At 39.4% G+C, this 14,480-nt stretch overlaps 1 protein-coding gene across 3 annotated transcripts in view; it reads right to left on the bottom strand.

The window, feature by feature from the left end:
* Positions 1-12: 12 nt before the first annotated feature.
* Positions 13-14,480, bottom strand: part of LOC118403925 (homeobox protein Hox-A9-like) — a 15,287-nt gene continuing 819 nt past the window's right edge. The window contains exons 1-4 of one of the 3 annotated variants that reach the window (XM_035802806.1): positions 14,115-14,156; positions 5,851-6,571; positions 3,803-3,963; positions 13-696 (exon numbers count right to left, since the gene is read on the bottom strand). In XM_035802806.1, coding sequence (XP_035658699.1) covers positions 535-696; positions 3,803-3,963; positions 5,851-6,382 — 855 coding nt within the window. In that variant the 5' untranslated portion in view covers positions 6,383-6,571; positions 14,115-14,156 and the 3' untranslated portion in view covers positions 13-534. Of the gene's footprint in view, positions 697-3,802; positions 3,964-5,850; positions 6,572-14,114; positions 14,157-14,480 lie in introns of those variants that run through there. The other 2 variants (XM_035802805.1, XM_035802807.1) reach the window with 2 other exon arrangements.

Raw genomic sequence — 14,480 nt, 5'->3', positions numbered from 1 at the left:
TAGAAATGCATGAAAATGAAGTAGGTACCTGTATGAGGCAATGGAATATTATAGGTTATCAACTTATTTACACATGGCAGTTATTATGATATATCTATGGACAAAGATTTTCGTTTTTCGCAGGCAAGCAAGGTATACACACAACGGGCACACAGCAAAACTTAGCACCTCACAGATAACATAACCTATCCCGTCTTCTCCAGTACATATGTTAAAACATTCACGGAATGAAAAGTTGCACAGGAAGACGTCTTTTCTTCTTTTCTTTCATCTTTTACACTGTTACATTCTACATAAGTGCCGTAGCACATTCGTCAAGAATTTAACATACAGTCTTTCCCACAATTCACGGGCTTACAATCTCCTTGTTCTACATATTAGCTCAATCGTAATATACCTTCTTCTAGTTGTTGTTGTAATTTCCAACGCATTTATGATATGGACGATGTGGTATACAATGTACAAAATCAAGCAGCACATTCTGATTACAATAATGGACAATTGGACGTAGCAAAAACAAGTGTAGCTATGCGATCATGGCTGTGGAATTGGCTGGACTTGTTGTAAGTGTTGGGACGGCTGCTGGGTTGGATGCTGTTGTTGCTGCTGCTGCTGTTTCTCCTCCATAAGTTGCTGCATGGCACGCTGCTTCATTCGTTTCATCTTCATGCGACGGTTTTGGAACCAAATCTTCACCTGTGAATACAATGATAACGTTTTATCATGGAAGCTCATCTGTGTTGGTAGTAATCATAGCACAATGGAATGCTAACACAAAGGTATACACGGAGCAACTTTTCAGTGCTGATCATGAAAAAGGCGACAGTGGACGTTGAAACTTCGATCCTTGTATACCTTTGTGTTTGAAGGAAGTTTAGCATTGTACAAATGTAGACTGAACAACAATTATGGATAGTGTAAAACAGGGCTCTAGCCAGCGTCCGTTTTTCCGTCAACTGACGGAAATTTGCTGCGTGTGACGGAAAAAACACTGTAAAAGTATAAAGTGTGTGAATACATATGTGAGACAAACAACGTTTATTATACCACATTGCTAGTCTATGACAAGATTCCATATCTACGTAACTGATGCAGGGTTTGACTCCTTTTTTTCAGCAGACTTAAGGCCCCCTCTCACTTGACGTGCGGCACGCTTGCGGCATTGCTGCGTTCGGAAGATGCTCAACGAATTTCAGAGATAAAGAACGAATTTTCTTACTTGTTGTATATTTTGTCTTCTTTTATGTTATACTTTTACGTATTGCGCAATATCTGAATCATAAAAAATCGAAGAAAACAACAAAACAGTGACGCAGTGAACGAACGCAGCAATGCCGCAAGCGTGCCGCACGTCAAGTGAGAGGGGGCCTTGAGAAGAAAATAGAAAACCTACAGTTTCATTGATAGGTGGATTGGATGATTTCAAAAGATGATATTCTGCAACGAGAATGTTGGGGAATAATTCACAAGTTTACTTTTATTGCTGTACAAGGTGTATGTATGCTGATACCACCAAAGTTGGTACACTAGAAAACACCAAGAAATGGTAGCCGGTATCTTGATGTATTTTTGGCAAAGCTAGACTGATGTTCAACTGGTATCTTTAAAAGCTAGACTGATGTTCAAAGGGCATCTTTAAAAACGGTTTCTTTTCAGGCATATATTGTGAATTTTTTTGTCATTTGACGTAAATTCAGAAATGTATTTTGTGTGTGGCATAAACGTTTGAACACATGCAAAAAAACACCGTCCTAGAATCTGGATTTGTTTAAACTTTTTTTTTATTCGGTGTGTCTCTTGGTTGTCAAGTTCGTCACCCTTAGTACTGGCATTAATACTCTACCGACCGACTGGTAAGAATGAAAAATAGCTGAATGTATCTTTACCAGAGTCGTTTCGATGTTATCGCGGCTGTGCAAATTGTGCGAATAGCTTGCACGCCATGGTGCGACTATTTAACTGCACATTCTACGAGCAAGTCGAAGGTTTGGGTGGCCCTAAAATGTAGCAAGTCGGCTTAAAGAGCAGTTCTAGAGAGCTTAACTGCCATATTTACTACTGCATAAGTACAGTACATCACCGTGTGTTTAGAAATGGAGAAGAGTATGGGTGTGAAAAAAAAGAGGTTACTTGGGGGTCATCGGAGACCTCAAACATTTTTTGGGTTTACTCTTTTGGGTTTAAATTTCTTACATTATCTTCAGAAATATACATTTTGGGACCATAACAAAGAAACTGTGACATACAATGCATGCAATGATCGAAAATTGGAAAGATATTGATGGTCATAGTGTAATGTGTACCTGTCAATGTTGATGGTTGTTTACAACACTTTTAGTGAAGCTTTGCCTATAATTTTGTGGTTTTCGTGTTTTACTGCATGAGATACTAAAATGCAAGAGCGATATTCTTCTTCTTCTAGAACCCAACACTTAGCCTACATCGCTACATGTACGTGAACGATCATGAGAATGTCTTCAAAATTTATCTAGACGTCTTCAAGGAAGTTCAAGGAAGTTTGGTTGGTTTATCTTGGACACAATTTGCGATGGTTGGAAGCCGAAAGCAAGCCTTATCTCACTCTGGTGGCCTTGGACAAGATACAGGGACGGATCAGTCTTTGTCCCCCTTTTAGACACTCAAATGCTGGCTTCCTTATCGTAGTGCCCGGGCACATGCTTAGTATGATCGGCACACGATAGCAAACTCGGGTATATTCTTAGGATATCCTTGTAAATGTCCTTTAAAATCCAGCTATCTTAAGGAAAGCCATGTCTTAGATCATTGTCAGTGGTTGGTTATGTCTCAGCCTGGTTGAAATCCTACTACAACTATACGTTGTAGAGTACATGGTCAAGAGATCTAGAAACCTATAACTGTAGACCTCTTTACGTTTGTTCATAATGTATATAAAAATAGGTCCCCGTATACCGTACAAAATGAGCAATAGAATGTTTTTGAATGGAGCGTATGAAGGTGCATTTCATGTAGACCTTACAAGGCTTGGTTTGTCCCTTGATGTTATTTGTAAGTATGGTTACGCCTTCACACCATAAACTCACAAGAACGGCCCAAGCCTCTTCTGTAAACGTTAGTGTCGATGTGCTTTGTTTTCTATTTTGGAGTTAAGCAGAGCAATTGGGATAAATAGAAGGTGATGACAAGAAATACAGCTCATTTGACAAACCAGAATTAGTCTCAGAATGTGTTTGTTGGTTTGTTTTTTTCGGTCTCCTAGTTAGCATATATGGGTATTGCCTGGACATCCAAATACAACACACCTTCTTTATCCATGAAATTGGATGTGAACCTATTCACACACGATGGTAGCAAAGTACGTAAATTGTATCGGCTTAAAATTGTGGTTAGCTTCAAAAATGTGTACATATTACAACTTGTCCGGACTGTAAGGTCCGATGCACCCATAAGAAGAAGGACCCCTACTCTTTTCAATAAGTGCGTTGGGTTCTGTAACGTCCTCAAGATGTGGCTCTCCTCAAACATGAGACCTCCATCTTTATGCCCCACCCAAGAAGACGGCTTTAACTACAGACATCCATAGGTACTCAGTTGCATTGGAGTCGAGTTTACAACATAGATGTATACTGCCTTTCCGAAGAGTGCAACATTAGGGATTCGAGCCCAGAACATTTGATGACTATGTTTGTTACACACCGTCCATAGGTACTCAGTTTCATTGGAGTCGAGTAAGATGATAGATGTATACTGCCTTTCGGAAGAGTACAACATTGAGGATTCGAACCCCGAACCTTTAGATTTTGATGTATATTTTGTTACACACCTGCCTATCCGTGAGGTTGAGTTGTCTGGCAATCTCCTGTCTCCGCTCTCTTGTCACGAACATGTTGAAGAGGAACTCCTTCTCTAACTCCAGCGTCTGGTACTTCGTGTAGGGGCACCGCTTCTTCCGCGTGCTCTTCGCGCTCATCCAGTTGGAAGTCACTAAATAAACGGGAAGAAGACAGAGTAAATGGTTAATTAATGTCTATAAATACCCACAACATCGTATTTTATATTTTGTGTCCCATAAAAATACTATTCATCACTGGAGGTCATGTATTAACCTTTAGAACTAAAGTGCTTGACGTTTATGACAGTTCACAACCAAAAGGTATCTGAAAAATCGCAGAATATTTTCACTTGGAGACTGTACGTTGTGCATTGAAGTAATGAAGATTTTGTTCTATTTGTTGACTACAATCTGAGCATGTACAGCTTCAATCATTGCCTTGGAGTCAGTTTTTCACACCCTTTTCTACATCAATACTAGAGAGCATCTTTGGTAGAACCACGACATGACATGAACATTTTGACAATCTTTGCGGTCCTTCAACTGTTATGCACTGTGAAAATGATTGACACTTATCAACAAAATCTGCACAGGTCTGCAAATACAATATGAGACTTTTCAACATCATATCTTATCATTCAACAGTTTCTTGGATCGCAAAGATTATGGCATCCTACTCATTCAACACTCTTGGCGTTCGACTGAATCCTTTGAAATATAGCAGAGTTATATGTTTATGCAGTGTCAGTGTATCGGATAAAAGAAAAATGAATGATGCCAGAATCTTATCTCTTTGTTCATCCTTTCTAAATCTAAAAATCCAAGCAACAGTGAATCTAAACACCGGGTTCTAGATACAGCAGATATCGTTAAGTCGAATCTGCCTAACACTCTTATTTTTGGCGCACAGCCAAACCACAAGCGAAGCCAAAATCTGATTTACTAACTGCACGACAATGATTGTGCGTCCATTTAGACGCGTTTCGTTCTTTACTAATTGGGTCTATTTCCTGTAAACGGAGATGAAATGAAACGATACGACAGATTCGTCGTTTTTTTTCATCAATTGGGCTGGTTTAGATCTCTATTTGTGTTGCCGTGTAACAGAAAATGCTACCACAGAATTAAGAGCGTGAAAATTCGATTAAAATTACTAAACCACACTGTGTCTTTGACAGGAACCATATCAAATTGTGTCAGATATGTTTCAAGACTTCTCCCAGTTGATGAAGTAGACAAGTAGACAGTTTGTGTTCACTTGATAAAGAGAAGTAACATGTACGGCGCTCCCATACATGCAACACATGTCATAACACAAGCACGCGCTAGCCTGCAGTAATGCCGCAAGTCGTAGAGGGGCATTTCTCTACCAAAAACCGCGGGTCTCGACGCGTGTGCGGGAAGACGAATAAACTTTTCTGACTGTGAAAATAACTCGCATAAAGTTTTAACCGCCCCTCTCCCGTAAATTCGTGACCCCAAACCACGAATATTCTTACCACATGACCGTTAGCCTAGTACCATCGTTACACTGAGGTAACAAGTGGTTATTAAGTTTCTATAAACAAGATAATGTCCGCGCTTTATAGATATAGGAAACCGTGAAAGATCTTCGCCATTTAACGATCTTGTGGAACGTCTTAAACATAGTATATCTGAAAATAGAAAAATTCCTATCCAATCTTATATCTTGCGCTTATGAAATTATGAATGACGTGGCTTTGTATGGTAACTCTGATAATTGTAAGTGTCTGAAAACGTGGAGTTATACATTGAACAGATAACAACTGAATATGAACTGATAATTTGAACTTATGGTGGTGGATAACAGTGTCATGTTGCCCTCTTCTTGCAGAACGCATTGGAAATAGTTTTCTGAACTTAAGCAGCTTTGAAAAAAAATATGCAAGTTTTATCCCCTTTCGGTCGAAATCCTTGTAAAATGTCCAACAACAATTTTGTTGCACATGATGATAAGAGCAGTGGCCCTTACACCTGCATGTAGTAAGATGTCTACAAGTGTGCACACGGAGTCTTACCGTCACCAGAAGAGTTGCCCTGGGCGGGCGTCGGTGGTCCGTCGGCCGGCTGGCATCCCTGTCCGTCCCAGGCCTGGCTCACCTGTTCGGTCCGGTCGGCGGTGGAAGCTGAGGTGTAGGTGCAGACGTTGTTCATCTGTGGCTGGCAACACTTGGAGTCGTAAGCGGCGGTGTTGTGAAGCTGCGCTCTGGCGATCTGGTCCCGGTGATGAGCACCTGCACTGACATCGTAAAACGGGTGGAAAGTGGAGGGCAGGATTCTACGGGTGTCAGTCAAGTTCATGTCCTTGCCCTCCCGACAGGGGTACCCCAGGGGGCCCAACCGCAGACCGTCCGCGTGGGCTTCGCCTTTTGGCATACAGAGTCCGGGCAGGTGCCACCCCCCTGCGTCCCCGCGCGGTTTGAGATCGTGGAAAGGTTGCAGCCAGTATCCGTCCATACCGGCCGGTGGACTCACTCCCAGTGCGAAGTCATTTTTGCCCGCGGAAAGGGAGAAATTGGCCTGGAATGTCTCACTGGCCGGATAAGCCATTCCGTGTTTATGGTGGCTGCTGGAAGATATACAGCCCTTGTCAGACGCCGTTTGACGGCGATGTTTTGATATCCGTGGCGTGATAGTCACAAACTATGCCGGCGCAGGTTCACCCCCAGAAATCAATGCCTCTTGAGAGAGTCCTAAATTCACCACGTGATCGCTCAAGAGCCAATGGGAGAGCGGCGTCTGTAATAAACAAACCGTATATCAGTCAACGCGGGGGTTGACACTCATTGGCAAACCCACAAAATAATGACCCGCGCTCACCCGTTTACTTTTCACGAGTTGTGAGAAACTTTCATAGCCTGTGGATCAGTAGAGAGAGTAGTCAGACTAAACTTTGCGCCCATTTGTAGCCACCTAACAACTATAAAGCATTAGCTCAGCTCAAAGCAGGCGTCTAGGAGTTACGCTTCCACCCAGCTAACGTGCAGTTATAGGTATTATATGCGTGGTTATTTTGTAGCGTCGTTAGCGAAATAGCCTATATAGTATGTCGTCAAGTAAAATTGCACAGAAATGGACTTAGAAGTACATTTACTTTTTACTCCGCGTAGATTTTCATTCCACAAGGACTATTCCCCCAAAGCTTGCTATTTTTTTTTACCCAACACGTCCGATGTGCACTTAGCGCCTTTTAGTCGTAAAGCTCTACATATCGGACCTTACTACCAATTCATGAAATACAACCCTTTTTGCGAGGTTTTGACAAGCATGTCAACCCGTAATATTCACGATGAAAGATTCTAGGACATTACAGCCATGTTTAGCCCCTGCGACCTTTGCGTAAAAATGTCGTCTCCATTCAATTCTTAAGATGCACTTCAAGATCCTTACGTGAAAATGAACAAAAAAATGTTTCAAACAAAAGAGGCAAACTGTACACAGTCAAAATTGAGAAAATGAACAATATCGTTCCGCTTATTACTTCCATTAAAAAACTATAAATCTGTCGGTTATGGATTTAAGTTTTGGAGAGGGAACGTTTTTGAATACAGGGATCTATACCTGGGTCAGAGGTGGCGAGTGAAAAACGCCCGTGTAAGGACTACATGAAAGTTACTGCTTGTGCAGTTTGTAAGAAAATTACACGGTTAGTCTAGCAATAAATAGCTTCCCAACGGCGTGGTTAATAACAGGGTACGTAAAACCTTCTGAGACCGCAAAACGTTTCAAATATTTTCTCACAAAAATCACTTTGGCCACACACAACAACACAACAAAATAGTATATAAGAATTGGCTGAAGATGAAAAAAAACGGTGGGTATAAAATACTTTTGTAATATGATTTGAATTGCGTATGAAAATTATGAAAAATAGTTACCTTTAGCCTTTTTCTTTTCTTTAGCTATTCTCTTGGACAGTTTACTGGTAGAAAGGAAAGCGTGTACCAACAACGTAAGATGACAGTTACAACAAGCTGTAAGTTTATGATAGTTCCCACAAATGTTTGGCCAAGTTGTTACAGTAGTGTTAGCTTTTAGTGTTAGCTTTATACACCACAAGTGGTGTAAGAAACATTGGGAGTGTGAAAATCAACAGCAAATACACTTCCTAGAGTTGTAGGAGGGGGGGGGGGCGTAGTATTGTTTTCAACGTGTTTCTCTTGTGACAAGTTTACACAATGATAACAAAATGGGCTCTTAACCTCCTCTCCCCTTCCGTATTCTGTTCGTCTTTATACACGTAACATGGGAGTTCACAGCACCACTATCTGGTAAAGGTTTTTATGGAGAATTACACGTAAAATGTAATGGAGAGCACTCGTTAAATTTCGATATCTGTTAAGAGGGAATTCAAACGTATTCCACAGTGGAAAATATTCACTTCCAGTAACATATGTGTTTTCTTGTTGAATTTTTGTAAGGTACATTGTAAGCAAACAAATTGTGATCAATGTAGTCCACTGTCGATCAATAGTGTACATATAGACATATTGATGTAATACCTCGTATGAATAAAAGTGAGGTACAACTTCTTTGTATTTGTTTTTGTGTTTTGTGTCTCGCTCAGCAAAGTGATCGAAATGTTGCAAAAGTTTCTATACTTGTTTACTTCTCTGGTTGCTACAAAAAGATGGTTGTAAAATTTACATCACTTATTACGTTCTAGAGGCTTGTAGAAGTATACCAATTTGCAATTATCAGACTTGAGTTTTGTAAGCCTGAGAATTGCTTGTTCAATTAGAATCATTTCCCCCCAACTTCGTTTAATTCTTTATCATTTAAATTGCAAGTTCTTTTTTTTCCTGAATTTTCCTAGGTTGGTATATTTTTGTACAAAAAAAATGAATAAATAAAGAAAGAAACAGATACTTTTATAGTAAAGATTGAGTGAGAGAGACTTATATAGTTTCAGTTTAATTTTTACTTTATAGTTTCAACGAATACCAACGAATCAGAACCCAGCAGCAGCGGAATAAAGTTAAGAGTTACTCTGCTATTCCAATTACATTATTCATGTCATAAAGACAAGATTAATAGAAGATGTGCTGCCGATACTCAGGGGGACCTTACGGACTATCGAACCGTAGGATTATCCAGATTATCGGACGCTAATTGCTCTAAAATATTGAAGCAGTCTTCTTAGATTTACACAACAAGATGACGCCAAGCAATCATCCCCTGAAACAACTGCATTATCTTTGATTAGACGTGAATCTCATCACTTGTGTATGTATGTAGGACTGATTACAATCGAATTACTTTGAAATGTAGTTAGTTCTAATCAAAAGGTCCATTGGTAGCTGACGATCGTATATCTGACCTAACGAGGAGGAAAGAGTGGGACTTTTGTCTTATTTAAAGAGAACTTATTTCTAAATGTATCAAATCATTCTGTCACTACATTTCTACTCAGTTAAGTGTACCCATAGTTGTAAAGAATAAGTATTTATGAAGGTTTTCCACGTTACAACAAGACCTTCATATGTTTTGCTTTGAATGGAGTGACAGCATTTTCCCCCAGAGAAGACGAACTAGTACTCTGTATGTGATAAACAGACATGAACTTGTAGCATTCCATCAAAAGGAACTCGTGACATTTTGATCAACCGTATAAGATGAAGCCCGCTGTGGCTTTTCAATTTTGAAAACAAACTGTTGCACTGAAAAATAAAACCACACGGGGCCACAAGCTCGTTTATTAGCGGTGACCCGATTTAGAGAGGATTTTCCACAACAGGGCTGACTTTTACCTTGTCAACGGCACGAACTAGACTGCACACTGGGAAAAGCAATTTTCCTCTTCGGGGGAAAGACATTTTTCAACAGGTTCTGTGCTTTATCATACAGTAAACGACGTCTACTCTAATACCATGTGGTTTTTCTTGGCGTGATTGAAGAGTAGGTTGAGTGTAGGTACAGAATTGGTTTGACAGTTCAAAAATTCAGTAGAAAGAAACGACGAACAGGGGCTGCCAATGAGAGAACTTGGTTCTTTTTATATTTTACATTACAAGGCTAATTTGACAAGAAAGCTTGTATTTTCTATCACGAAAATGTAAACCATTTAAGGTGCATTTAAGCAATAGAAGTACAAAACTACAAACACGAGGACTTGCAAATAGTAAAATGAATTGTGCATACTCTTTTTCTGTCCTAATGTGAATATTTTTTCCTATATAAAATACAAGAATAAACAATCACAATGTGTGTCCTGTATCTCACATTGGTCCTTCAGTGCAAAATTATTTCAATCATAAAACGTTTCGGCTTTCATTGTAATAGTTTCACTTCATTTTTGCTTTCTTTTTACAGAATCATTTTTTGCAAGTTATCTGTAAGAAATAGCTAGTCCATTGGAAGAGCGTTGCTTTCGATGCAGCTTTGTAACTGTATAAACTGACTCAGAAAACATGAAAGGATATTCTTGTCATTCTCTGTTAACATAGGCTCACAGCAATCAAGCTAAAGTTTTATAAACGGCACAGGAACGATATCTCTTTACAAAGATACGTCTTTTTACTTTGTATTTGGTTATTTTTTCTTAGCCCGGTGTTTGGCCGGTATAATCTAGTCGTGAATTCTAGGGTTAACCACTTTGAATGTTTGTTGTTTGTAGTACTCTGTATGATAAATGAGCAAGATTCTGGCAAGTCCTACCAGGGACTGTAGACTTCATAGCCTAACAAATCACCGAATACCTGAGTTGAAACAGGGGACAGGGGCTTTCTAAGCCCAGCAAAAAATGATGTGTTTTCTCTGTAGGTACTATTCTGTTGGTGCAAATATACGATACACGGGGATTCCAAATTACACCCACACGAAGATGCCATATTTTCCTGTCTGAATACAGTTCCATATAGACCCCACGTTCAAATAGGGTTGTATGTTTTAAATACAGATTGAATGTGCTACAAGACAAGTAGAAAATTCGTTGTGTAGCTGTGAATGTCCTGTGATTTTGTTTTACATCAGTTTCTTGATTGCTTTACGAAGCAGAACCGCAGTGTAGGCCCATGTTTCAGTCCTCCCGCGGCCATCGAACACGTTCTAGGAACATTTCGGCCTTCAAAATGTTATAGAGAGAAGACAAATAGTTCGTCTTACACATTTGCCCTCACACGTAAACCTCATGAAAAACCATGAATATCGACCGCCACATAAAAAAGGTTCGTTGTACCAAAGCATATGTCAACGTCCTGTAGATGGTTGTAGTGGTCATTTTTATAGAAACATACGAGAATATCAAAGCTGTATACCGACTGGGAAATGTCATCTCGACTCACGATATGGTGTAGAGGTTGTTGGGATCTTGATGAGACGATTACTGTTGTCGGATTCACCTGTTAGTTTTTAGTTTGCCCGGCTGTGTCCCTACGTTGCCCTCCACCAGTAATTGTACAGGTTAAAGGCCACGCTCCCTCGTGAAGGAATTATGTGTGATGGCATCGCTTCAACCATGCGCTAATCCGTGGTTCGGATGCAGAGATATACCATAGCCCCTGGCGAACTCATAAAGTAAAGTCTAAGAGTCCCGCCTCATGTACTATACACAGTAACAGTCTGCTGACTTGGTTACAGACACCATGCTAGCCTCACCAACCTGGGTTTGACAAGTACATCACGTAAACACGAAATGTCCCCCGGCCGGCATAGCTAACTGTTGTATTTATGTTTCGGCCTAACTTTAGATTTGACATTGAATTCCTTATATATCGTTTGTCTGAATTCCGTTACATTGCTTTTTGCCAAAAGTGAGAAACTTGATCAGTCTGGACTTCTTGTGACCGTACGTGTTGGAAAGCTCCTTCTCTAACAAATATTTCGAATTGATTTTGAGATCTTCGCCGTATGGATTATCTAAAAATGGAACGCCGTGAAAAATCTTTCTAATGCTACATTTATCTTAGCTATTTTAAGATGATATCTAACTAAATCAGTTTGTCAACGCTATAAATTTGAGGAAAGCTACCTGCTACAAATAAAATTTCCGAACACTACATTATCTTGCAGTGATGCCCAGTTTGATACGAAACATTTGCACATAGTTTGTGCATTTTACTATCCAATTGAGTAGACAAACTTTGCAAGTGTAGACCCTTATCTACAGTACCTGTAACTCCATTCAGTTCGATACGAATCATTTGCACATGATATTTTGTATTTTACTATCAAATCAAATCAAGTAGAAATAAAAAATATTTAGGAATCTAAGTTTATTTTGAGAAAGTATGTGTGTATCATGTTGCCTCCTATAACCTGACTATGAGTTCAATAGTTAATTGTTTTAAGCGTCAAGCTGTGTTGAAGAAGTTATACTATTGACTGCCATTGTGATATATTGGAACAAATCCTTCGTTTTGCTTCCTGGCAAGAAACTTCAAACTCGGTGCCCTTGCCAAGAAGTTCAGTGTTTCTTAGGTCATTGAGATACTGCCAAGGAAACTGGTAGACCTCAGAAACATAACTCTGCACAAGTGATGTGCATAATTGAAATGATGCTCACTTGATGTGGATTTGGTCTATAACTGACATCGCAATACATTTCATGTCCATGATGCTGCTAGAAATTATTTTCATTTAATGTATTCTATAGAATGGAAGCTACATGATTGGCCAAGGGGAAAATAGGTCGAAAAAAAAACTTGTCAACTTTTCTACATCGTCTCTCACTATAATGACAAAAAATACAATGTATACGGTAACTTGTAATGCTCTTATTGTGCTGGTTGTTTCCTAGTTTGTATGCTGCAAATTCAATGACAAAATATAAAATTTTCTGGATGGAGAAAATCGCACTGACCTGCAAAGGTACCGTAAACCGTGACAACATGCAAAATCGTGCCAAAATATCACTATCTTTATCACTACGTTTGGTTTCATCAGATATGATAGAAATGATACAACTGTAACGTGTATCTTATTGATTCATCTCCAGATGTTTCCTACAAGACTGTCCTATCACCACGCTCAGCCATACTAGAGCAAAGGTTACATACACACAATAAGGGTCAAAGGTGAAATGGTGCAGTTTCACCTCCATATATATATATTCTTAAAACATAGTTTAATGCTTAGCATGAACAATAAATGTGATCAATGTCTTTATTTTGTATCTTTAACCTTGATAAAATATCGTATGTTTCAACGGGATGATCGAAAACGTTGAATTTTGGCGAATAAAAAACGACTAGAAAAAGGATCAAATGTAGAGAAAAGGTGCCAAGGAAGTTAAAGTTCGTCTTAGCTATTTGAATCGTCAAGGAGATAGACACCTTTTCTTGAAAATGCCACACACGAGACAAGTGTCAATTATGTATGCAACCTCTTAGCTGAGTTCAAGGCGAAAGTGCAGTTGCCTGACCAGAGGGGGTCTCTACAGCAAGACTCAACCGCGTTTGTTTGTGCGAAATCGGAGCCAAATAATAATTCTAGCTTTTTAATGCTATATGTACATCAATGCCCGTTGGAAAACTTCACATTTCTTCTCCCGTACCACAGTGTAATTTTCTAGGAGGCTTAGATGACCTACAATTATTTGCAAGTTATGTTATTAAATTGCCATATAGATCCCACTGTGTGGTGAAGAAGACTTTCAGTTGTCTAGTTTCTACACCTTCTATATGAGACAGATTTACCAAGTTTTAAATGTTTGTTACTTGTACTTTTATGCCTGTGGCCATGTGGAATTTTTTTACAACGGATCCTTGAGCATTTATCGATATTGTTGTACCAGAAAGAAACATTGCTTGCTGTTACTTGGAAGGTAAGTGATTTCAGCCATTTGTTTGTAGTTTGCAAGGGACCTTGTTGTGCAACTTGTCACCTCTAAGTGTCTACAGATCACCAGACATCATCTTTGGTCTGACAAGAGGGCAAACTCACACAGAATACTATATGTTATACAAATTGGATGCAAATTCGTTACATGTAGATATTTCTCGAACTCTCAATCCAATAGTAGAGACATACTATCATTTCTTTCGCCTTGAAGCAAGTATTTTCTATAAATATGCGTTACTAAACAACCTACTTATGGTAACAAGGCCATTTCACTTAAAATGAAATGTCTCTTGGTACTTCTTTTAAGCCAATTTGTTTAAAATCTCTGCATCACACGCATTCAATACACAGAACGATTAAAAACCATAGGCTTGAAACCGATTCTATACGCCATATGAAATGAGAACCAACACATTTGGAACTAAAACATTGATGATAACAAACAGATGAAGAAGAGAGAAATGTTGATTTGGACAAATGGTGCTAAGTTGGGTCAACATACCTAGAAGTGGATACGGTGTCACCGTCTTTCCTTGCGCGGCATATATGGAACACTACTTTGTATATCCGGGTCAATCTTACTTCTGCACATATAGCGTGTGTAATCTTGTTAACTGTGACACCGTTGCTTCCCCATACTCAGTGACAGTACCCTCCCACAATGTGTGTTTTTGATTTGCCCTTTCTTTCATGTTAAGATACCAGAGGTGCTATCTGTGACACAAAGATGGCGGTTTCTTGTCAACGTGGTCACCTGTGTTGTGTATTTTCCATGGCGAAACTGATACCTATGTATTTCATGGGTTGAGTACTATATTTTGTGCATAGGGTCACTGCCACGATATCGATCACAAAAAACGTAACGAAT

This window comes from Branchiostoma floridae, chromosome 16 (genome assembly GCF_000003815.2).
Source record: "Branchiostoma floridae strain S238N-H82 chromosome 16, Bfl_VNyyK, whole genome shotgun sequence".
Taxonomy (NCBI): domain Eukaryota; kingdom Metazoa; phylum Chordata; class Leptocardii; order Amphioxiformes; family Branchiostomatidae; genus Branchiostoma; species Branchiostoma floridae.
The sequence above is the reverse complement of the archived record's forward strand: the minus strand, read 5'-3'. Positions and strand labels throughout refer to the sequence as shown.